Source organism: Kwoniella dejecticola, chromosome 2 (genome assembly GCF_000512565.2).
Source record: "Kwoniella dejecticola CBS 10117 chromosome 2, complete sequence".
Lineage (NCBI taxonomy): Eukaryota > Fungi > Basidiomycota > Tremellomycetes > Tremellales > Cryptococcaceae > Kwoniella > Kwoniella dejecticola.
The window spans coordinates 2096399-2119446 of NC_089302.1; the positions used below are offsets into that span (position 1 = coordinate 2096399).

Here is a 23048-nt window from a genome sequence, read left to right on the forward strand (position 1 = left end):
CCCTTTCAATGCCACGTCATTCATACATTCATACATTCATGCACTTATACCACTCAAATAATTCCATCATCCCGCGTATTGAAGAGCCACGAGTAGAGCCAAAAAAAAAAGAACAAGAACACCTACAGCACTTGGAATTCCCAAATGGTCCCCCACTTTGGTACTGACCAAGCGATATCCAGCTTAATTACGCTGAGCTGACGGGAAGCGATGTTTTCTGGATTCTATGGCCGTAGATGGAGGACCAACATTCTACATGGTTAATTGAGTAGAAATTCAGATCAGCAGCTTCGCCTTTTGAGAACACTTACACTCAGAATCATCTGCAAAATATCGATCAATTGAGTGCATCCTCTATCAACACACGCCTCGCCAGCGTCATGGTACCATTAAACATTCTGCTGCTCCATCAGGAGGCCCTGGCTGTCAGTCTGCGTACCTGACAGGTATTCTGCGCAACGCCGTCGCCAAGTACCAAGAAGACCGTTTCGACATGGTATCCAAGGAGAAGACGTTGATTACCATGACACGGACGCGTGTAACTGAGCGCCGAGAAAACTCAGTCAAGGTATCCAGCGAAACAAACACATCATTCGTTTCTTTTATTGCGATTCTAGCCGATCTCTTCCGTCTACGTCTGCTGCATACTGATGGTTGGATCACGATGAGTGAGATGGAAGCGGTTCAGCCTAGACCAATTCGATGATCTACGTTGACTTTACCATTCCTTCTCTGCTTCCTTGTTTCTTACTTATATCTCGCCGCCTGTTTACTTCCTGTTCTATATTGTTGAATCTACTAACCGTCTGGTACGGTCCGGATCTCCTACTATCTATCACGCTGCTTATACAATCATACTGTCATTATAAAACATTGCAATCGAGCTGGACTCGAGCACTCTTCCTAACAGAAAATCAGATCAACATATCAACGACCCTCGTCTGTTCAAGCCTTTCTCCAGAAAATTCAAATCCCCACACCTCATTGAAGGTCACCAGGAAGACCAAGACAAAAAGCCCGTTCGAGCAAGATGCGAAAACTGACTCTCGTATGGTCATTCCTCAACCTCTGTCTCTTTGCAGCGGGTGTTCTATCGATCGTATCAGCTATCATCTTCTCTCAGCCTGGTCATCTCATCTTGTCGTTGATTCGAACGAAAATCAATTTCCAGCTTAGTGAGTAAAAACCGATCCACATTCCATTTGGCCTATGTGCCGTTCTTCGACCATCATGTGAAATTGATGTTGACCATCGAGTTATTGCACTTAGTCGGAATATGCCTCGGCTCAACATACATATTCGGCACCCTCTTATCCATCCCCGCAATCCTATCCTCGCCAGAGAGTTCCAAGTTGCTCATGTTTCTGAATTGGTGGCTGGTAGTGATTGCTTCTTTGACACTTGCTGTGAGTAACGACTCACCTTTGATCTTGACTGTGACCGTGTCATGTTCAATTGACCGAGGGGACGATACTGTAATTCCTGATTGAACCGAAACTGATGCTGCATGCTCTCTGACAGATAGTTCGGAAGTTACGTATGGATGTTTTCCCTGGAACAAATATCGACATTCAACCAAATCTGGATAACGCAGAACGAAGGTGTACAACAAGCTATTCAAGATCAAGTAAGTGTACAGTACAGCTATAATGATTCAATGCTTGTAGTACGGAATTGAGTAGAGCGTTGTTAACGATGTTCCATCATAGTTCCAATGTTGCGGTTATGTGTAAGTTCATTTGTCCTGTCCTGTCCCGTTCCGTCCGGTCCTGTCCCACCGGATGTGGTCGTTCCACATGGCACTCCAAATCGCTTGAAAGCACTACTCGCTAAAGCAAACTCAAATGTCATGCATACTTTCATAGCAACGGCACTCAAGCTGGAGGATTCACCGCGCAACTCGGATTCTGCGCTGATTCGGTGTTCGCGGCGAATCAAACGGGTTGTCAATCAAGTAGTAAGTATCAATTATTATTATCAAGCGGCTCCTGTGAATCTTCATTCTTCCACTGCATCTTGGTCTGCCGCGACCTCACGCCTCTGTAGGAGTGATTTTTGTGATGAGGTTAGTACTGATGCAAAGTACTCATGCAGTAACATCAGCCAACTCTCCGGGGTCAGATTATACCCTCGAAAATATCTTCACCTCTATATACGGGTTCGAGGTGATCATCGGCCTTTTCTGGCTGGCGACCGTGTGCCTGATCAACGAGCGGCAGATCGAAGTGCGGTTCAAGCGGATCGACGAGAAACGAGGTGGTGGTGGGTTTGTGTAAACGTCTGCACAGATCAGATTGCTCGGACGGTCAGTACGACGATGGGGAGGAGGGGCATTTGATAGTTGGCAAGAAGTACCAGGTTACTGTACTATACTATATCAACAGACAATAATGCAATATCTATTCTATAATAATACATGAACATACAAGACAAACTGGCCACCAGTTGTGCAGAGGAGCAAAGTACATACAAGTAAGATCGCTCTGAAGTGCGGGGAAATCGCTTTCCCATTAATCGACTACACCGCCTCTCAAAGAGCTATCGAAAGCTTGCCCCCCTCATCCGAGGAATCTAACACCTTCACCTATTTCACCTTTCCCTTCTAACAACTGAGCTTTACCTCGCTTCACCAGGCTTTCCAGCGCTTTACGCAGTATTGGCGTCGGCAGTTCGTAGAATTCTTCAAAGACCGAAAACACGTTAGCACGTCACATCCGCGTTTATCCCAGCTCATCTGTCATGACAACCCGAGAACAGAGAGGAAATGCAGGTGTGTTGTTGATCATCATAAGAGAGGAGAAACTCGGAAGTGCTGTTTGATAGACTCACCTGTCGTATGTGATAAATCGCCATCCGTAATTTCATAAAAAGTCATTATACTGGAATTCAATCCATTGTCCATTATCTACACAGTACGCCTCATCAGCTGGCAGTCGATTTCACGCGCAAAGATAGGTGCATGTATATCTCCTGCAGACCGAGATCGCGATCCGGAGCAAGAGACGATGACAACAACTCACCCAAGTATATATCAGATCAGCCCATTCATCAGGTTTCTTCCAATATATCGAATACCTATTATCCTGTTTAGGCGGATCCGGAGCCGCCTCGCCTGTTTTCCAAAATACGATTCAGATCAGCTCTCACCTCTTTGCCCAAAGCCCCTTCGGAGTCCAGCTGAGCTGATGAGTTTCAAGGACGCAAAGAGGGATAAGGAGCGACGTACCATTCTTGCTCATCTCCGTTAACAATCTCCTTAACGAAGGAGTTAATAATTTACCTAAGAGCGATATCATTTAGTATCAGCCAGCCGCAATGTCGACTGCTCTTATCCCTACACTAGGCTCTAGAGTACCTTTACACCTCCGGCTCCCACTCAGACTCAGACTCGGAATCAGACTCAGACTCAGGCTCACGTTTTATCCTCTTATTCTCAAACACCTCCCCCAGCTCATTACCATCCACCGAAACCTCGAACACCCTCTCATACTTCGCCCAGCGCAGTACCAATGCTCTCCATAATTCCAGTTGATGTGCAAGTGTCGACGGATTCGGCTGTAGGCTGACAACGATCAACGTAACAGCTCAATCAGCTCAATCAATTCAGCTCATCTCGTTTCTTGGCCGTCTGCTGCGAAATAGCGGAATCGCTTTGGAGGAAGAGAGTAGAGAGTGGAGGGTGGAGGGTGGAGAGTGGAAGCCATTGACCTACGTGAAGAAAGGCGGGAAACTCCATATTGCAGGATACTCGAACCCGTTCTTCCCCCTTATCGACCTCAACGGTGTATCTGTATTTGTACTGATGAGCCCAGATGCGTTGACAGACGCGGAAGCGGAAGCAGAAGCAGAAGGTATATCGGCGTTCCCTTTAGACCTAGACCGTATATCGTTTGAAGAGGAAGCTGAGGCTGAGACTGAAGCTGAAGCTGAAGCTGAAGACGAAGACGAAGACGCATTGATATTGTGGCCAAGAGGCATTGCTGATGCACCCGCGGTAAATGAGGAGGCTTGATTTATAGACATGATCGAATCAGGATGCAAGCTTTGATTTGGTAGATGATAGTCGGAATGGATAAGTCAGATTGATTAGATGATAGTTATAATTCGACCTCGAACGATGTTGTCATTCCGTCGAGTTCAGTTCACTTAAGTGATCTCGGTGGAGGTCATCCCGGAACTGTAAGAGCGATTTTCCGCGTCCGCGACAGGACCCATCAGTCTATCACACGATTTGAAGCCTTCGAGGGTCTCGTACTGCCTTGATTACATACACTGATGTCGCATGCATGACACACATGGGAAAGATCGTACATGATAAGATGACATGAGAATGAGGAATGCGTATATAGATATAGATGTAAAATCACTAGATATCCCTTCCTCAACTGATACAGATTCTCTCCTCAACCATACAATATCGAACACGTGAATTATACTTCGACTAGACTAGATACTGAGCACTAGAGCTCCAAAGCTGACAGCTAAACAGCACATGTACAACACAGCATCGTCCGTGCGGCTTCACACTGATACTGCAGATGGAACCTTTCAACTAGCCCCGCACATCAAAACTCCATAAACCTCTACCCAACGCTCGACTAAGTGAACTTTGCTCTCTTCTAGGTAAAGCCACACCACCTAAGACAGGTTCATCTTCCCACGGACTCCGTTTCTCGCCTTCTCGTAGATTACCTTCCCGGTCTTTGGGCGTAGAATTAGCCGACGTGTTGTGATTGCCACTCGAAGCATTGTTTCCAGATCCAGCCCCGGCCCCAGCTGGAGTATTGCTGGATGACGATGGGGTACCTGTACCTGCGCCTGTGCCTGCGCCGGTACCGTTCGTTTGACCAGGTCTCGAAGCAGGTGAGGAAGCAGGGTTAGGTGAGACCGCCGTGACTCTTCTCGAAGCCAAAAGTAAATCCCTATTACGTTCGGCTTCAGACCTTTCTCGTCGTCCCCTTTCTTCCGCAGCTGTCGAAGTCAATCTATCCCGTTCTCGTTCTCTCTGAATTTCTCTCTCGCGTTCTAAGCCCCTCTTCTCACGCTCCACTCGGTCCATCTCCCTTTCTCTCTCCAATCGTTGGATCTCTTTCTGCCTCAACCTTTCTCGCTCTTCGAACTCCCAATCGTCTGTGATTCTGCCAGTCGCACCAGCCGGAGCGTTCGAGAACTTGTTCAAACCAGCAGCAGGATTGGAAGAAGAAGCGTTGGCGTTGGCATTGGCGTTGGCGCCAATAGCAGATGCGCCTGGACCGCCAGCTGAAGCGCCCATTTCGCCGGTGAGAGCCATCTTGTTCTCGACCATATGTAACATCTTCTCAGTTTTGGAAAGCATAGCTTCGAGCCACCGTTTGCCCTCCCTGAGCTGTTCTCGATGCTCGGTCAATTCCCTTCGACCCATCGAGTAATGGCCATATCCAGTGACTGATCCAGGGTAGAAACGCGAGTCTCTCGCCGCTTCAGGGGTGGCTCGTGCGGGCGCATCAAGCGTAGAAGGTTTAGGTGCCGTGGAAGTAGGGACGGATGGCGAGAGATCTCGTCGGAGACCCAATGCAGAGTATCGAGAAGCGTTGAGGCCCCAAGGAGAGCCACCCAGCGGATCACGAGTGGTTGGTCCGTAAACGGAGTATCGATTGGCAGCGGATGCGCCGAGTATAGAGGAAGACGGTGATTGACCTAGTCGACTGGCATTGCTAGCCGGCGGATTGGGTTGTCTGGCTTCGGCAGCAGCAAGAGGCGAATGCGAATATCTGCTTTCCTTGGCCCGTTCCCTTTCTCGGTCGATACCGTGTAAGCCCAAAGTGACAGCGCTGGGCAAGCGAGGATCATCCTCGACGACCTTTCGCTTGATACCTCGCGAATCACTGTCGGGGGTGTCCACGTCCATGGCGTTGGTGCGCGAAGCACCAGCAGGTGTGGATCCAGATGATTGAGCATTCGGGGCAGGGACCAGAGGGGTCTTCTCAGCTGGCCGTTTCTCGGGTGACCGATTGGGAGCCATTCCAAGAAGAGCTTCCGCTGCGAGCTGTTGCGCGGAACGATGCCGGGAGGATGAATTCAAATGTGAGGGTTGGCGGTCAGACGGTTTCGAGGAATCATGGGATGGCATAGGCGGCGCAGAAGATCGTCGAGATGAGGTAATATCGATGCGAGGATGTTTGGCAGGCGGTCGAATGTCGATCGGAGGCAAGTAAGATAGTGGACGCAAAGGGGGTGCTTCAGTCAGCTCTGGTATCTTTGGTGGTACAGATGACGGGCGGGAGTCTGAGTCGTATCTCGCAGGCAGAGGAATGGTGTCTGACATATTGTGGATTGAAAAGAGAGGTCACGAAGCGATTTTCAGGTCAAGGGGTTAAATGGGAAGATCTCAAGGTCAACATGACTTTGCCACCAAGTGACAAGGTGACGTCCCAAGGACAAAGGTGTAAATAGTGGAAAAAGGAGTCGAAGAGAACAGCGTCAAAGGAGGAAGGTTCGATGACTTCCCCGATGAAGGAGTGTATGAGAAAGGATCACACCGCCAATCGTTTAGATTGCGACATCCTTCGAGAAGCAACGATCGTAACGTAAAGAAGGCGGTGTGATACAAGCAACAAGACGAACAAACACTCGAATGAAAGGTTGAGGGAAACAAAGAAAGCTTGTTCGGATGACGCGGCGCAGTGATGGGAGGAGAAATGACACTTACACCTTCGCGCTCTTTGGCTTCTCTAGCTTCGCGCTCCTTCTCTTCCTTCTCTTTCTCTCTTGAGCCCTCGATCCACCAGGGCTTCTTTCTCTCCCCGGGAGTACCGGAGTTCATCGTTGCCGTCTGCGGTTTGACTAGACCTCTTCGGGCGAGGCCGTAAGGATCAAGTGGATTAGCATTGTATCGATGATCTGCGTGAGGCGGTGCCCGGTGCGTGAAAGGAGGCGATGGATGTGCCTTCTCGTTATCTGGCAGTGGGGCCACATGAGGAGGCGGAGCGACTACGTTGGGCATAGCAGTCGTTGGATTTGAAGGGGGTAGCTCCGTACCGGCCGAGCCATCTCGACTTCCAGGTTGAGCCCCTACGGCGGGAACTCGCTTGCGTCGCTTGATTATGCTTTTCTTCATTGCGACTGGACGAGGAACACCATGAAGCTTGTGATACAGACCTAGAAATGCCACAGATCGAGATTAGTCATGCGCATGAGATGTCACTTCCCAGCGCCACTTACCACAAGCATTACATTGAGGTCGACCTTCCTCGTCCCTTCGCCAAAGCGGTGTTGTGCTCGTGCCGCAATTCCTGCAAGTCATGCCAATCGGTGTTGCAGCCAAACCATTGATGGGGTATTCGCCGTCTTTGCCATCATCATCAGACATGGGCGATTGTTCGGCTCTTGATCCACCTTCGGACCCAGTGCGGGTCATCGTACTGGACGGACCAGCAGGAGATCCCCGATGTTCGCTGTTGGTAGACAGAGTTCTAGCTCCCATACCTATACCACCCATGAAACCCAGACCCCAAGGATTCAAGCGATCCAGAGCGGGCCTATCTGATACTCGTGGAGCTGGTTTCTCTATGCCTTCACTGGCTCCTGGACCTGAACCGCTGACTAAGCCAGATGCGATAGAATTGTTATATGTTGGACAACCCTCACAGCCGGCTTTTCCTCCGGCTCCATTGCATCGGCCATCACCAGGGCAAGTACCCGCAGGTGGGTGAGATCCCCTCGCGGTGGTCAGGGGTGGTGAAGGAAGAGGTGATGCATGTGCCGGGGCAATCGCTAGAACAATTCACCGAGTCAGTGAATGCAACACAGTAACATCATAAAGGCATTTGGTATTTGCGCTTACGTTTGCGCTTTTTAGCTGAAGGTGGCCCATCATCGTATTCCTCCTTGATCTTTCTAGCCGTACTTCTGGTCATCTTCCTCTTATTCTTGTCTGCCCCATTCAAATTCGGCGAATCAATCCCTTCATTCATCCTATCCCCATTTTCCGATTCAAGTTCATCCCGTTCTTCTGAGACCTGTCTAGACGCTGGGGCTGAATTCCTCTCGGAAATCGATCCCCTCGATATCGGAGAATCCACAGCACCCTCTTCATCTCCTCCACCTCCCCTCTCATTTGAGCCTTCAAATCCTACTCGCCATGCGGGGCCGTACCTCGAACTCGATTCCCATCTTCTTTCCCCGTCACCTCCTTCTTTTTGTTCGGATGCAGGACCAGGACCGGTCATTCGATCAGATCTCTTTTCTTCCTCCGAGCGATCAGAGCCTCTTGTGTCTGACAATCTGGCTCGATTGTAGCCGAAAGGTCTGGACGGTGACAGTCTTGCATTGTTCGATGAGATGGGAGAATGCATATTCGATTTTGGCCGCGCGGGCGAAACAGGTGTCGGGTCGGGCATCGTCTGACCGGATCTGGACGAGTAAATCAGATGTGTCGTTAGTGAATGAGCGGACGAGTCATAATGTGATAATCAAGGCGGCAAATGTTCGGGCAGAGAAGCGGATATGAGTAAAGCATGATCATGAGGATGAACAAGAGCGCGAAGGTGATGAGAGATAAACATGAAGAGCACAGCGCATTTATATTTTGACATTTTTTGCCGCCCTTGAAATGTACACAAAGATGGACATTATCCTTGATGGATGTTGATATCGATGTTTTCGGCTCTTTCGCCTTTCCCCATCAAGTCGATTACGTAGTTTGATGAAAAGAGGATAGGCTTGATGAACAATGGAGAGAGGAGGTAGGAAATACGACTTACCGATTTGTTGTTGTCGATGATGATGATGATGATGATGTCGAAAAGGGCTCGAAATTATATGGATATGCTTTCGCTCTCGCTTCTAATTCTTATCAATCCTTTCTTGCAGGATGCTGAAAAAGAAGTGGAAGTTGAAAGGATTGACGATGTTGATGTTGTTTTTTTTAAGTTATCTGCGTGGAGCGACGTGCTACTTCCAGATAGAGAGAGATCTAATCTTTTGTGCTCGGTTCTATCCTTTGAAAGTTGAACTGGGCGCAGATGCTTCTTGTTGTTGTTGACTGATATTATACGTTGATGTCGATATGTAAGCAGATGAGTGTATGTATATCTGTATATACGTATATAAACAATGATATTGATGGTTTGAATATAAGGTATAGATATGAAAAGTAAAGAGAGATAAGGAAAAAGAGTAAAAGTTTGATAGGAGGGAGTATTATTGTGAGGGGGGATGGCGATTGTGAGATTGATTTGATTAGATCAGCGATTTGTGATGATATGTTCGTATGGTGGTGTATGGTGGTGTCTGCTAGGGCTTATTTTATCTTCGCTTGTTTTCGAAATTGACCCTGAATCAAATCAAATCAAATCCCAAGTACGAGTAAAACCAAATTCCGTAAGGGAAATTTTATCGGTCGGCGGCACGGTGTTCAGCCGTTCAACCTAAAAAGCAGACGCTGTCCATGAAGACTGATGTAATCCGGATTCCGCCGTACTGAGTACTGAGACTGCGCTGTGATAGCTGTTCAGCTGAGTCTTCCAAGACAACGTCGACGCGTGGGCGTGAAGGCGACCCAAAATGCCCTCGGCAACTATATCTCCGAACCAGTCAAGCAGGTGATTTGTTGCTTGTGAACGCAGAACGCGGAAATGAGGCGGTGCGATGTTACGATTTGTGGTGGCAACTTGGATGTCATGCGACAAAGGGACATATAGATTGGGTTTCTTGGAGGCAAGATAAGAATGACAAAGGAGATAAGTGCAGTGTGCGACCTCAGGAGTTGAAGGAATATATCTGATTAAGCCATGATCATCTGAGCATCTCGGAATATCGTATCATATGACCAAATCAAGACACTTCAATCATTTCTCCAGTCTTATGACCGAATGATGACTACGCCTGTGCGCGTGCATGATGTGGATGCATTTGTACTTGTCTTTTTGAGCCTTGGAGTGAACTGCGACTGCGCAAATCGTGAAAGTGTACTACTACAAGGTCATGCACCACACAGCACCAGATAAACGAACGCCGAGGTTTTGCCACCATAGGAATCAGCTATTGATAAAGCACTCGCAAGAGTAAATACACATACACACATACAATTTCCTATCCCGTAAAAACGCGAGACGAAACCCTAAAACGCAGACTAAGGCAAGCTAAGGGACGGAGATACGGAGATACGCGATCAATCGATATCATAATCGCTATCTACCTTTGTGGCACTTTCTTTTTCTGATTGGCCTTATCGGTCGTTTATTGCCGAACGCGAACGATCACCGATCATCTGATCTGAGTTGATATGCGCGGTATCTGATTGGGCCTTGTTAAGACATTCAGTATCTGCGGTACATGGCAAATGCACTTTATACTTTCGCAGCTATACTTATGCATGATGAGACCATCATTCTTCCATCACTTCCGCTGTCCTTCGTCGACCCAGGAATATGTACTACATAGCAGAGGCGCAATGAAAAATCCCAGCGACTCCGTGTTTGACCGATAAAATTTCAGCCAAACCCACGCGTGCCTTGTCTTGATCGCGGGATTAATTGTGCGGTGCGGTCTCATCCGATCATCTATCAAATCAAATCAAATCAGGCCGGGATAGGGTGATAAAGCGCAAAGACCTCCTTGTGTACGGTATGTATCGCACAGATATACAAGCATTGTTATACGGACCACCAGACATAACGATGAATCGCCACAGAAGGATCTATATGCCAGATAGATGTCATGCACGTTACCGTACGCATGGGCGAAATAACATTTTCGCGAATTAAGCGAGTGCGAATGCCGCGAGTTCCAGTGGCTCTAGATTATTCCAGTAATCGGACAATCAGGTACGACCTCATTCGTGTTCCGAAAACTGCTTTTAAGGGTTATCTACGGTCTTTGGTGGGTTAGATTTCTTACTGATTTAGGAAATTCGATCGCGGTTTTCCCGGATCTGGCTTTCGGTTCGCATCATCTAATTCAGTGAACAGTGAACAATCAAAGATCATAAATTGGCGGTGGCTCAGTCCATCATTTGATTCGCCGAAGATGCAGAGCGATAAGTTTGCCCTATACCCATGCCTTGGGTAAGCAAGACGGTACGATCAAATGCTCGTCATGCTCACAAGCACGGGAGCCAAGTGGTCGAGATTGCGATGCAAATTCTGCCTAAGCCTAAGGTTAGACTGCGTAGTCTCGGCCGAAATCACCCTATCATAATCACGTTAATTTACCCTGCAGCTAATTCATTTCGGATTCCGTCTTACCGGTAAAGTGCGGCAGACAGCGAAGAGCATCAAGTCGCTATGGTCAAGGTATCGACATACATATTTCGATACATGATACATGAATCAGGTAGGTCCATATTCATTTTCATGATAAGCTACTAGGATACGGAGAGTAAGTATCGCTACATCCACAGATTTATGATATCACGCTCATTCACAAGAAAATCGATTCACAAGACTCATAATCTTTCAGCTGTGTGAAAATGAAAAGATAAGATGACCAAGAAACGGAAACCAAAATGATTATCATATCATTGTACAGGGTGTCCTTCCAAATATAACGAACTGACCACACCTTCTCAAGCCAACTTCGAACGAGACCAGCATCTAACAGATGCGTGAGACTGCGCCACAATCTGCATTTCATCAAAAGATAGGTTGTCTAGGTGCCGAAGGCGGTATGACGATCCCTCGACTGAAATTTCCTCCTTGCGGGGTAGGGGGTGGAAGTCGATGATGCTCTCGACAAAATTTCGCTATATCTGCAGTACTAGGATCTTTTGATGTTGTGATTGACCGTCCTGCCCGAGGGACTTCTGATCGAATACTACCCTTTACAGCTTCGACCGGCTTGGCACTGCTCGGCGTCTCCTGCAAAAGTGCATTGATAGGCAAAGCCGGAGTTAGGATTTTACCTCTTTGAGTCGAAGAAGAAGGTGGAAGTTGTTTATGGTTCCGACACTGATGTGCCATGTCCGAGAGGAGCGGTAAATGCTTTAAGGGTTGTGTTCTTGGTGGTCGAGCTGGCACCGGAGGAGGAGGCATCGATTCTTCGGTGTGGGGTAGATTACTAGGGATGACGGGGCGCTGGTGGAGGTATGTACGAGGAGGAATTGGCGGAGGTGGCATCTGTTCCCTTACAGCTGGACGAGCATGGTAGTCTCTGAAAACCTCCCTGGAAGTAGATCGTGGTCGATGCATGGGTTGGGCAGACTTACTTGGGAATAGCTGAGGGTTGGGTGTCTGGTAAGCCAATCCTTGCGGCTGGGGGTCAATTGAAGGGGCAAGAATCGACTGACCGAAGTCAGGAGGATATGTTTGGCGATGTTGTTCGTCGGCAGGATAGGGTGGATATCGAAGTTCTGATCGGTCTCTAATGTCGTACTGATGATAAGGGTGGATATGCGCAGTATGTGGTCCAGTAGCGTCGAAATCGATGCGCGCAGGCACATGTTTTGGTTGTTGATGATCATCCTCATCTAGATGGTCATTCCCTGGTGGGTTTCGCGGACTTTCTCGATGAACAGTCAGCGAGTGAAGAGGATGTTGATCAGGTATCTTCCATCGAGTTCCCTCGGTGATCCCCCTCAGCTCCTTCTCGCCCTCTGTTCTGTCTTTTCTCTCCCCTCTGTTGCCGGATTCTCGTTTCTTCTGATGAAGCTGTCTGTCACGCTCATGCGCTTCGTACTCAGCTTGTCTCGCCATTCTTTCTCTTTCTATCTCTAATCTGTGTCTCGCTTCGTACTCCCTCTTGGCGATGTCCTCTACCATCCGTCTCCTTTCCCCATCAAGCTTAGCCCTCTCAGCTCTCTGTATATCCTCTCTGATCCTCCTTTCCATCTGTAGTCGCTCCGTCTCCCGTCTCTCCTGCATCTGATGCTCTCTTTGCCTTGCCTCACGCAGAAGTTTGCCTTGACGATCCTCCATATTGACCTGACTAAGTGTCCTTATCGAAGCCGGTGGGTCGAATCGTCTTCTCGGCCTGGAAATATCGCTGGAAGCCGTCGGCCAGCTTGGGGAGTTTGTCTTGCCTGGAGGTGGTAGATTACTGTTGAGGCGATAGGAGCTTTGGCTTCGTCGGTCATGGTCGTGGACGTGCGAGTGTGGTCGATTACTTAGTAGTTGAGTGTTGGATCTTCTGTTTCTTGCGAGTCTTTCGCTTCTTCTAAAGGCGTGGGTGACGTGCTTGGGTCCTTCTCGATTGGTTGTTCGCCTTTTATCGACATACACGGACGTCGAAGGCTCGTCGTCCAGGTGAAGAAAACGGTTCTCATTGAATGGTTGCTCTGCAGAATCAAACTTAGCGGAACGTGAGTTGACCAAAAGCAACAGAGCTTACCATAATGCAGCCTTCGCCCCACATTTCTCGTCGACATATGTATCGGCTTGGAAGCTTTACCAGCTGATAAAAATCCCTTATTGGTAAGCGCGGGGCGTAACTAATTATCATATCAGCTTCGGGTCACATTGGGCTTTGGCATATGCAATGCACTCACGGTGAGCCTCTCGTTCGGCTGATGGATGTACTTGGTCTGATAGGCTTCAGCTATGATCTGGTGCGGCGCGAGCTTTTGTCTTTTACTGATTTTCCCCCGCAATGTCTGGCTTGGGGGTGATTCTGATGGAGCTGGAGAAATAGGTTCTTGGCGCTTCCGACTTGATTTAGACTTGATTACTGCAGGAGGCGTCGGTGGTTTGGGGTTTCTGATCGCCGCCCTAGCTCTTCTTTCAAGCTTACGAGCTAATCTTCCTATATACCGAGGTCAACATATAACTCACCCTGCTTGAAACGATCACTCACGCTGAGCACTCTCAGTCTCTTCCTCGGACAGCTTAGAAGACAACATCGATGGTGGACCATTTACTACAGGCGATGGGACCACCATCAAAGGACGCCTCACATTCCGTTGGGGTAGAGGCGATGGTAATTCGGGAGCTTTGGACTGTTGTTGTCCAGCGCGATGACGATTTTCAGCGGTAGACCTTCTTCGAGATTGGCTCGCCCTTCGCAGTTCGCTGCCCGTGAGTAGAGTCTCCTTATCTTTTCCCACCGCGTGAGAAGGGCTATCTTGCGTGGACTGTACGTATTGCTTTGATTCGACACCTCTGTAGCCCGTAGTACCGGGGAAAAGCTGGGTGTCGGGCAAGTCTCTCTCGTATATACTACTCCTTCTTTCGGTGCCTATACCCATTACTCTCCCAAAGAAGCGGAGGTCTTGCTGTTTGTGGACGTCATGATAAGGCTGTATGGATCGGATGAATCTCTTGACGAGTGAATGTGGGGATTCGTTTTGTTGTATGGTGATTGATCGGATAGGGGGATTGGACGTCATCTTGGCGGTGGATCTGAAGGATGATCAAGCTTCAAAGTCATGTCAAGAGTAAGAGTCGACACATCCCTCAACTTAGATACAAACGATATTGGAAAGAGCTCAAATTAGTTTGGATGTATGTGGGATATGGATTACAACACAGTGATTACCAAGGAGGAGCTGACGATATAACATGGTTGCAAGAGATAAATATCGAGTAAAGTGAAGTAGATAACTGTAATCCGGTTGTGCCTGAATGGGCGATTACCGAATTCACCCTACAAGCACAAAGCACGTCGACTTTTTCAAGCCTGTTCTTAGCCGCGTTTCTGTCCAACATCCCTTTCTAAATCAATGATACTATAGATATATCTACGACCTAAGAGGGCTTCGCATCGGTACACAAGCTGGCATCTCCGAAGTAGAGTCAGTACAGGCTCAAAGTCGTTCAGCATGAGCGGTCCACCGCCGTCACTGGCACCTGAGATCACCCTGGCCGAAACATACCAGATAGATAGTGACGATTACGATTCTGATCAAGAACGAGATGATCTCGAGGACGACGAGTATGATAAGCTCGTAGAAGAAGGTCAGCTGCACTCTCCATCTCCCTACCTTTCATTGTCTCCGCTTCGAGGCTGAATAAAGCTTCACATTAGCCGAAAACGGATATAGCGACGATGATATGAAATATTTTACTTCGGAATTGAAAGAACAAGGACTAGTCAACTTTCTGAGGGATTACTTGTTCGACCAAGAGACCGGAGAAATGAGGTCACTGAGGAAGCTCCTACTCGGGTTCGGTATTATACCTGTAAGATCATGCCCATGCTCATATACCAAAGAACCTTTACCAAATGGTAAGTCTAAGTGCTGACAGCGGTTTAGCCAATACAACTGCGGAATCCCTCAACACCCGATATCCACTTACTTTCCTTTGCCAAAATCGCGTTATCCCGTATATTACGCCGGCGGACGCGTTTGGAGAGGTGGTCCACCTTGGAAGACGCGGTCGAGCTGATCAGACACTCAAGGAGGATAATCGTTCTGAGCGGTGCTGGAATATCGACTTCTTGCGGTATACCTGATTTCAGATCGAGTACGGGGCTATATGCGAATTTGCAGAACGAAGGGAAATTTGATTTAGATGACCCTCAGCAGATGTTCGATATTGTCTACTTCAGAGAAAAGCCTGAAGTATTCTAGTGAGTCCCAGTAGCCCTTTCTGGCCACTGCAGCTTTCTGTTCAGGTGTTCAGATGAGCGTGAACGTGAAAAGCTGATTGGGGAGAAACAGTTCCTTCGCCAAGCAGATTTACCCGAGCAACTTCATACCTAGTCAGTGTCACAGATGGATCAAGATGTTAGATGATAAAGGCTACGTGAGTGAGAGGCCGACAGAGTCTCAGATGCTCTGGCTTGAGCTGAATGAAATTCCGGACATCGCGTAGCTCCTACGTAATTACACCCAGAATATCGATACCTTGGAAAGCTTAGCCGGCGTTGAACGAGTGCTGCAATGTCATGGTGAGGCTGGTATCATACCCTTGATTTGGGGCAAGAGCTGACTATCTTCGGCCTCAGGATCGTTCAAGACCGCCTCATGCCTAGTATGTCAGAACATCCTCGGCTTGACTTCCTGCGCCCGGCGCCTATGCTGATGCCTCTCATAGAGATGTAAGACTCGTGTGCCAGGACAGAACATCGAGCCGTACATAATGTCCCAGAAAGTACCTTACTGCACTGTCTGTAAGTCAAAGCGGGCTGAAGAAGTGGAGTTGAGGAGGAAGATAAAGGCTCAAACGCAGAAGAAGAGCGGTAATGGAAGAGCAAAGATTGCGTGGGAAGGGGACGACGATAGCAGCGAAGAGGAAGAAAGTGAGTGGGGAGGTGGCGAACCAGGTATAATGAAGGTCAGCTCGCAGTATACAGTCAACTCGATCACGATTGAGATCTAGCTGATATGCATTGGTCAAATAGCCGGATATAACTTTCTTCGGTCAAGCGCTTGATTCGGAATTCGACGAATGCCTATTCAAGGATCGGGAAGAGGTGGATCTACTCGTAATCATAGGTACGAGCTTGAAGGTCGCTCCGGTGAGCGAAGTCTTGAGTAAGCTATTTTGTCTCTTCTCACTATCTTATTCAGAAAAGACAGCAAGTCTGAGATCCAGCTGATGCTTTGACTTTCTAGCGCATATACCACATTCTGTTCCCCAGATAAACATCAACTTGACGCCAGTACACCATGTTCACCCGGATGTAAGTGATCCGCTGTTTATTAGGGATATGCGTATGAGAGCTAATGACAATTGTGAAATCCTCGTAGATATGCCTGTTGGGTGATGCGGATAGTATAGTCACCTACCTGTCAGAAAGACTAGGCTGGGAGATTCCTCCGCCAGCTGTCATCCCGAAGCAAAACTCGGCGGATCTGGGGAAGGAAGAGGAGGGAGATGCGACGAAGACCAACGAGAAGCCTGATGCTGTCATTCCAAGTCGGTCTCTGTCTAGCAGGATACCTATCTTGCCTGAGGAAGGCGAGTGGCTAAGCGGCGAAGGAGACACGTGAGTGGCCATGAAGAACATGCTTGTAGTCAAGAAACAAGCTGATCTGTCAGGACAGGGCTCACATTCACCGTTACGTGAAGAGAGGTACACACGTCGGATTGACAAATCCGTTGTCGAACTCGACACAAGCCGCTGCGCCGTTTCTCGCGAACCAAAGATCCACCTCAGGCACAATGAGTATAACGGGCATAAAAGAGAATGAACGACATGATGGTGATAGAACTAATGACGGAGACGATGGTGATGTTGACGAACATGAGGAATACGACGACACGACGCCGGATATAGAATCTCTCAGAGTGGTCGAAGTTGTCGAAGTGGAACAAATCGATGATGGGTATCTGAGCGATGAGAGCGATAATGCGGATGAGAGACCTTCTAAACGTGCCAAGGGGTCGAAGGTCTAATTCAGATGCCAATTGGGTGGAGGGTTGCTTTGTGTTGTATCAGGTTGTATTGTATATGCTGTACTGGTGTTTGTCGTGCAGCCTCGTAGACTGTATGTGCGAAGTGGACTTAAGTGAATGTATAAATGGCACGTTCCCAAAATATGAGGACACGGTCAAAACCTTCCCAGTCGCGATTCTCATAATGAAGTGTATCTGCCATACCATGCAATGATTTGTCTCACATGACATACTACGCGTAAGAAAGACCCTCATCTACGGCCATAGAATCCAGGAAGCACCGGGTCTCGTCAGCTCCCCGTAGTTAAGTTGGATATCGCTTGGTCAGTACCAAAGTGGGGGACCATTTGGGAATCCCAAGTGCTGTAGTTTTTATCCTTTTTGTCCTTTTTGTCCTTGTTTCATTCTTCACAATGAGCATAACATGACATGACATATTTGTCTTGGCATGACTTGTGATAGGGTTGTTATTACCTAGCTGTCTCGGTGCTGGAAGGACAGATCTCGCAGACGTCGCTCCTTGCACTTACAGATGGATGAGACGCTAGAATCGATGTGTTCGACTGTTCGACTGTGCACGTGTCCCCGTGTTCAAAGTGTTCCAGCGTTCCAGCCTTGCAGCGTTGCATTCTTTCAGTTTCCCGGTTGTCCAGCGGTCCGGTCTTTCAGTCTTTCGGTTGCCCCGATCGTCCAGATTCCCTCCGCCCAACATCATATCCTGATCTGTTCTTCTCTTTCAGAGTCTAGCACCTTGGGTACGACAGACAGGTTATGCATGTTCCTTTGATGATTGTACTTTACAACAAGGTGAAATCCATCATACGTCTATGCGCTGAACTGCGGCGCACGATGTAGGAGGGTATACATGGAAGGACGGGATGGGTAATATGGTCTCATGTTTTCTTCTTCAGCTTGTTCTCGAGTCTATCATCGAATATCAAATTGTCAGCGAGCACTATGGGATTGGATAACACGTAGGTACGTAGGAGTCGATTGAAACAGCAACACAAGAGAATGCAGACTCACGCCAAGAAAGCACTCATCACCGGATCCACATCCTGCGCAACCTGCTCTTTCACCACCTCTCCACTCTGTTTATCCCTTACATCCTCTGGCCACTCTGCGGGAGGTACACCGACCTTATTTAATGCTTCTTTGGCGGCTTCAACAGCGTTGTTGTATATCTCGAGATCGTCTGCGTAGATTGTGTAGACGCAATTTACGCATCCTGACATACAGCATTCTACGACGACACAATGAGGAGTTCATATTAAACAATCCTATATCAGCCTTATTTATGCATTCGTCTTGGATTTTCGTACTTGTACTGGGGGACTGCAGTCAGTCAAGGCCGAATGACTCACCTTCTTCCCCTGGTGGAATAGGTTTAGGGGGTATAAGCACCCCTTGTACCTCTATCTCCTGCTTCGCCTTCCCCTTTTGCTTCTGGATATCATCCAGCTTAGACATTGGGAAATCCTTCATCGCCGGAAGGGTATCTACGATCTTCGTCCCTTGGTTACTTGGCGGAATCTCTTGTATGGAGGCGACTACTGGCTGCGTGGATGTAGTTGCGAAAGCATCCTTCTCCTTGCCGTCTTGTCCCTGCTGGCTCTTGTCTCCGTTATCCTGCCTTTGTGCGGGAGAGGGACTTCCGACTACATCTTGCAGAGGCACCCGGGCTTTAGGGCGAAAAGGCGGTTGGAATCCAGCTAAGACATTCAATTCCCTCTTCCTCCTCGGAGGCGGAAGATTCGATATTTCCCTAATACCATTCTGCCTCAGATACTGCACTCGACCATGACCATGTGTTGAGAGTGATGCTATATGACGAGAGAGGATGAAAGGACGCATGGCCTCATCATGGATGTCTTCCTGGGCTTGCGCTGAGTCCTGCTTTGAGATCTATGAAAGGAGTGATAATCATCTTTGAGGTTGAATCTGCGTTAATGATTTACAGTATCGAGCACGGAGAATTGACGGGGCTCCGGGCGAAGACGAATTGTGCAACAGCGAAAAAAGGTACTCTTCTTCCTCATTTCCAAAAAATCACTTAGAGTACTCTTCTTCCTTTTCCTCTTCTTTCACTTCATTGCCCACCAGCATCACAGACTATCACCCGCATAGCACTAGCTGATATACCACACACAACGCACCATTTCCACCACCACAACATGGCCGCGTTCGTCCCTCGACCCGTTCCCGTCGCTTTGATCGGTTTAGGCGGAGTCGGAAAAGCCGTCTTATCCCAACTTCTTTCTCCACCCTTGAACGCTCGATTCAACCTGATCCTAATCGCCAACTCGCGTCAATCCATCTCTCTGCCCCTTCCAAACGGGACACTTACACCTAGCAACTACCTCCCCATCCTCGAACAGCACGGTACCCCCTTAGATATCAGTTCCATCTTATCCTTATTGGCTAGTCATGCCGATGCTCCAGGAATCTTCATCGACTCGACCGGATCAGATATCATCCCTTCTATATACCCCCAGATCCTCGGTATGGGAATCAACATTGTGACTCCCAACAAGAAAGCGACATCCTCTGCTTTAAGCCTGTACCAGGATATCCAGAGTAAGACGTACCCGAACGCACCGACTTTATTCTACGGAGAATCGACTGTCGGAGCGGGTCTGCCCATTCTGAGTACCCTCAAAGACCTGGTCGAGACGGGCGACGAGATCGAGAAGATCGAAGGTGTCTTCTCGGGAACCCTGAGCTATATCTTCAATGAGTACTCCAGAGTCGAGGGAGGCGATGTAAAGTTTTCGGAAGTGGTAAAGATTGCTAAAGATAAAGGATATACCGTGAGTGTCGGGCGCTCATCTTGAACATCACCTTCCTTCACTTGCCTTTCCCTTCCGAGTCTTTCCAATAAGTATACCAACGACGAGCTAAACCGAGCTGATGCTGGGATCTACGAACGCAGGAACCCGATCCCCGAGACGACTTATCAGGAACCGACGTCGCTCGAAAACTCACTATCCTCTCAAGACTCGTTCCGACTGCACCAGCTCTTCCGGAGGGTTACGCTTCAGTGCCAACCCAGTCTCTAGTGCCTGACGTACTTTCCAACGCATCTACAAAGGAAGAATACCTCGAGCGACTCGCCGAGGGCGATGAGTACTTCAGCAAGATCAGGGACGAGGCGAAGCAGGAAGGAAAAGTCGTACGATACGTCGGTGTCATCGATTTGAAAGCTGGTAAAGTCGAATGCAAGCTTGGAAAGTGAGTTTTGCTTCAAATCAACCGATTCAATTCTTACCAAACTTCTTTGTCATTACCTTGCTGGGATGGATACCGCTTTGAACCAAGTTGATAGTGGACTGACTCTTGCGTGGCGTGTTCTTAGGTACCCAACCGACCACGCGTTCGCTACTGCTCTCAAGGGATCCGACAACATCATCTCATTCACCACTAAGAGGTGAGTCATTCAGTGCTCCCAATCACAATACTTCATGTATGCAGCATCGCAAAGAGACCCGGCGCACTGATCTTGACAATGTTGCGTTTGTAGATACTCTCCTAGACCACTCATCATCCAAGGTGCAGGTGCTGGAGCCGACGTGACTGCCATGGGAGTCACTGTGAGTATAGCGTTGATCCTCGTAGCGAAATTTGTCGCGCAATTGGAGGGAGGGAAGACGCTGACCAGCGAATCTCGCTATCATTGATAGTCCGACTTGATCAAGATTCACGAGAGACTCACTACTAGACCTTAAAGCACCGATACCGAATTGCGATCGAGATTCCGCTCATCTCGGGTGAAGCTCAACGCATCAATCAGTCAATAAGGGTACGAAAAAAGTTGAGGCCGGACGAGGAGAGTATGGAGGACAAGATAACCAATATTTCCCGACTCGGATCAGTAAAGAAGTGGAAGACAAGGTTGGGGGAAAAGAGATGAACATACATCTCCATCTCATATTTTCTTAGATGTGTAACAAATGCAGACAAATAAGCAAGATCCACTTAAGTCACTCGTCTAAGCCTAAATCGCTCTGGTCATCGCCGCGAGCTACGACGATCGCAACGTCTACCGTCATTACGCCTGTTATTCCCGTCCTCATCCTAGCTTTGCTCGTTCTAGTTCTGCATCCAACAGGGATGTGAAGTGGATCGGCGCCCAGCAAAAATGATAGCAGACGAACTACGATACTCGGGATTCCCAAGTGGTCCCCCACCTTGGTACTGACCGAGCGATACTTGACTTAGCTTCAGAGAGCGGACGGGATCTGGCGTTTTTCAAGTTCTATGACCGTAGATGAAAACATTGAGCGGTGGTCCTGATAACCCCTCGCCGGTGTCGTTGGCATTGTCCCTGGTTCCTAAGGTCTTGAATTGTAGGGAACGCCTTCTAGTTCGCTTCCCACACCCACCCAGAGGACGTGAGTGCACTCGTGTCGCAGTGGCCATGTGAAATTTGACCGATCTGTTGGCGTCGAGGGGCCTTCGAGTATTCCCTTTCCCCTACACGAATTGCTGGTCTGGACCGATTGGTCGGACTGATTTGATGGGTGGGCAGACTGATCACGTTGAAGCCTAGGAGGACGGAGGATAAGGCGAAGTGTATATCGTTAAAGCCGCTTCCTTGACCCAATTTTGCCATCCCTGATACTGTGCTCTGACCCACAATACGATCCTATCTCCGGGTTGAGCCAATTTGAGCGTCGGGTGATCGTGCTCCAGAGTATTGATATGCGATTTGTAATACTGCCCAGCCACGACGTTATGTTGTATTGCATGGCGAGAGCCTTCGACTTCTTTGGTCCCGCGAAGGAGAGATATTTCGAACCATGAATGAGACTGTTCGTATGTGCCTGAGAGGTTCAAAGTCAGCAATTTCTTTTTAAATCAGCAGTGTTGATGTGATGTGAATCTGAGAATGAGTCTGTTCTGAAGGGAATTCACCATAATGTTCAGCGGAGCTTGTACTCCACATTTGATCTCTCGACAGCGTCTCCACTACACACCGTCTTATCCAAACTTCGTCCCAGTCCCTTTGATCCCCTTGACTTTGTGCACCGCTCTTGCTCGCGTGCGTCGAAGTCGTAGCAGGTCTAGCTTCGGGCTGTGTTCTCACTTGATGACCTAGTCGGGGTTCAGGTTCGGGTTCGGGTCCGGGTCGAGGTGGAGATGTACATCCTATAGGAGAAGAGACGAGGTACCACACGTTCCCCCTTGTACATCTAAGTCCACCATCCGATTCGACGCGAGCACGATGAGGGACTTCGTCGGCTTGACCTGCAGACCACGGACCTTCTCCGCCCGGTAGATGGCCTCGATGGCTCAGACTGTTGACTAAGACGTGTTTATTGTTCATCCGCCTACAGGAGGTCCAATACTCCGCATGATCCAGGACGCGCGGCACGAGCTCGGCAGGCAGATCGAGGTGGATCAGGTATTTTGAGACGAGGCGGACTTCTAAGGCGCTAGGATGGAGGTGGTCGTGCGTGACGCCGGGCTTGGAGGGGTTGAAGAAGTATGAGAGGATGCCTTGAGCAGTCGAAGTAGGGTTCGGGTTTAAGGGAGAAGATGATGGTGGAGGAGGATCTGGCGCTGGAATCGGAGCTGGAGATGGAGATGCCTGAGCTGGAGCGTGTGAAGAGGATGACTCTTGTGATTGACTTGAGCCCATGATGATGGCACTAGTGGTGATTCAGGCTGATCACAGATCACTTGAGTTGCATTGCGAAGAAACCAATATCTGAAACGCTCAATGTTGTTGATGATGGTCATCCAAGTGGTGTTTATCCGGTGTTTAGCCGAAGGAAATCGCTATGACCGGTT

General features: G+C 48.6%; 9 protein-coding genes and 3 non-coding genes across 12 annotated transcripts; 4 read left to right on the plus strand and 8 right to left on the minus strand.

Annotated features, from left to right (window-relative positions):
* Nucleotides 1-120: 120 nt before the first annotated feature.
* Nucleotides 121-235, minus strand: I303_102212. Its single transcript, XR_001936487.2, has one exon. It is a non-coding gene; the product is annotated as a 5S ribosomal RNA (ribosomal RNA).
* A 795-nt stretch (nt 236-1030) lies between these two features.
* On the plus strand, nt 1031-2276 carry I303_102213 (uncharacterized protein; the record flags this gene model as incomplete). Its single annotated transcript, XM_018405003.1, has 6 exons — nt 1031-1175; nt 1270-1406; nt 1526-1627; nt 1710-1729; nt 1866-1957; nt 2095-2276. 6 exons carry the CDS (start codon nt 1031-1033, stop codon nt 2274-2276), a joined length of 678 nt encoding a protein of 225 aa, XP_018265284.1.
* A 282-nt stretch (nt 2277-2558) lies between these two features.
* On the minus strand, nt 2559-4023 carry I303_102214 (uncharacterized protein; the record flags this gene model as incomplete). The annotated part of the gene is made up of 6 exons (XM_018405002.1): nt 2559-2680; nt 2830-2905; nt 3021-3112; nt 3227-3280; nt 3417-3562; nt 3713-4023. 6 exons carry the CDS (start codon nt 4021-4023, stop codon nt 2559-2561), a joined length of 801 nt encoding a protein of 266 aa, XP_018265283.1.
* Nucleotides 4024-4552: 529 nt separating this feature from the next.
* Nucleotides 4553-6304, minus strand: I303_102215 (uncharacterized protein; the record flags this gene model as incomplete). Its single annotated transcript, XM_065968493.1, has 1 exon — nt 4553-6304. The coding sequence occupies one exon, from the start codon at nt 6302-6304 to the stop codon at nt 4553-4555; it is 1752 nt and encodes a 583-aa protein (XP_065824565.1).
* A 224-nt stretch (nt 6305-6528) lies between these two features.
* Nucleotides 6529-8207, minus strand: I303_102216 (uncharacterized protein; the record flags this gene model as incomplete). Its single annotated transcript, XM_065968494.1, has 4 exons — nt 6529-6543; nt 6689-7137; nt 7201-7752; nt 7823-8207. 4 exons carry the CDS (start codon nt 8205-8207, stop codon nt 6529-6531), a joined length of 1401 nt encoding a protein of 466 aa, XP_065824566.1.
* Nucleotides 8208-11612: 3405 nt separating this feature from the next.
* On the minus strand, nt 11613-14299 carry I303_102217 (uncharacterized protein; the record flags this gene model as incomplete). The annotated part of the gene is made up of 4 exons (XM_018405000.1): nt 11613-13252; nt 13306-13405; nt 13463-13716; nt 13768-14299. The coding sequence occupies 4 exons, from the start codon at nt 14297-14299 to the stop codon at nt 11613-11615; spliced, it is 2526 nt and encodes an 841-aa protein (XP_018265281.1).
* Nucleotides 14300-14731: 432 nt separating this feature from the next.
* Nucleotides 14732-17255, plus strand: I303_102218 (uncharacterized protein; the record flags this gene model as incomplete). The annotated part of the gene is made up of 11 exons (XM_018404999.1): nt 14732-14867; nt 14938-15092; nt 15167-15483; nt 15575-15659; nt 15729-15804; nt 15862-15887; nt 15951-16190; nt 16258-16390; nt 16472-16539; nt 16607-16845; nt 16904-17255. 11 exons carry the CDS (start codon nt 14732-14734, stop codon nt 17253-17255), a joined length of 1827 nt encoding a protein of 608 aa, XP_018265280.1.
* Nucleotides 17256-17511: 256 nt separating this feature from the next.
* Nucleotides 17512-17626, plus strand: I303_102219. The gene has a single exon (XR_001936486.2). It is a non-coding gene; the product is annotated as a 5S ribosomal RNA (ribosomal RNA).
* Nucleotides 17627-18148: 522 nt separating this feature from the next.
* I303_102220 (uncharacterized protein) lies at nt 18149-19109 on the minus strand (the record flags this gene model as incomplete). Its single annotated transcript, XM_065968495.1, has 3 exons — nt 18149-18179; nt 18282-18498; nt 18620-19109. 3 exons carry the CDS (start codon nt 19107-19109, stop codon nt 18149-18151), a joined length of 738 nt encoding a protein of 245 aa, XP_065824567.1.
* A 320-nt stretch (nt 19110-19429) lies between these two features.
* I303_102221 (uncharacterized protein) lies at nt 19430-20980 on the plus strand (the record flags this gene model as incomplete). The annotated part of the gene is made up of 5 exons (XM_018404997.1): nt 19430-20065; nt 20188-20486; nt 20611-20682; nt 20776-20845; nt 20936-20980. 5 exons carry the CDS (start codon nt 19430-19432, stop codon nt 20978-20980), a joined length of 1122 nt encoding a protein of 373 aa, XP_018265278.1.
* A 426-nt stretch (nt 20981-21406) lies between these two features.
* Nucleotides 21407-21521, minus strand: I303_102222. Its single transcript, XR_001936485.2, has one exon. It is a non-coding gene; the product is annotated as a 5S ribosomal RNA (ribosomal RNA).
* A 279-nt stretch (nt 21522-21800) lies between these two features.
* I303_102223 (uncharacterized protein) lies at nt 21801-22896 on the minus strand (the record flags this gene model as incomplete). The annotated part of the gene is made up of 2 exons (XM_018404996.1): nt 21801-22078; nt 22170-22896. The coding sequence occupies 2 exons, from the start codon at nt 22894-22896 to the stop codon at nt 21801-21803; spliced, it is 1005 nt and encodes a 334-aa protein (XP_018265277.1).
* Nucleotides 22897-23048: the final 152 nt, after the last annotated feature.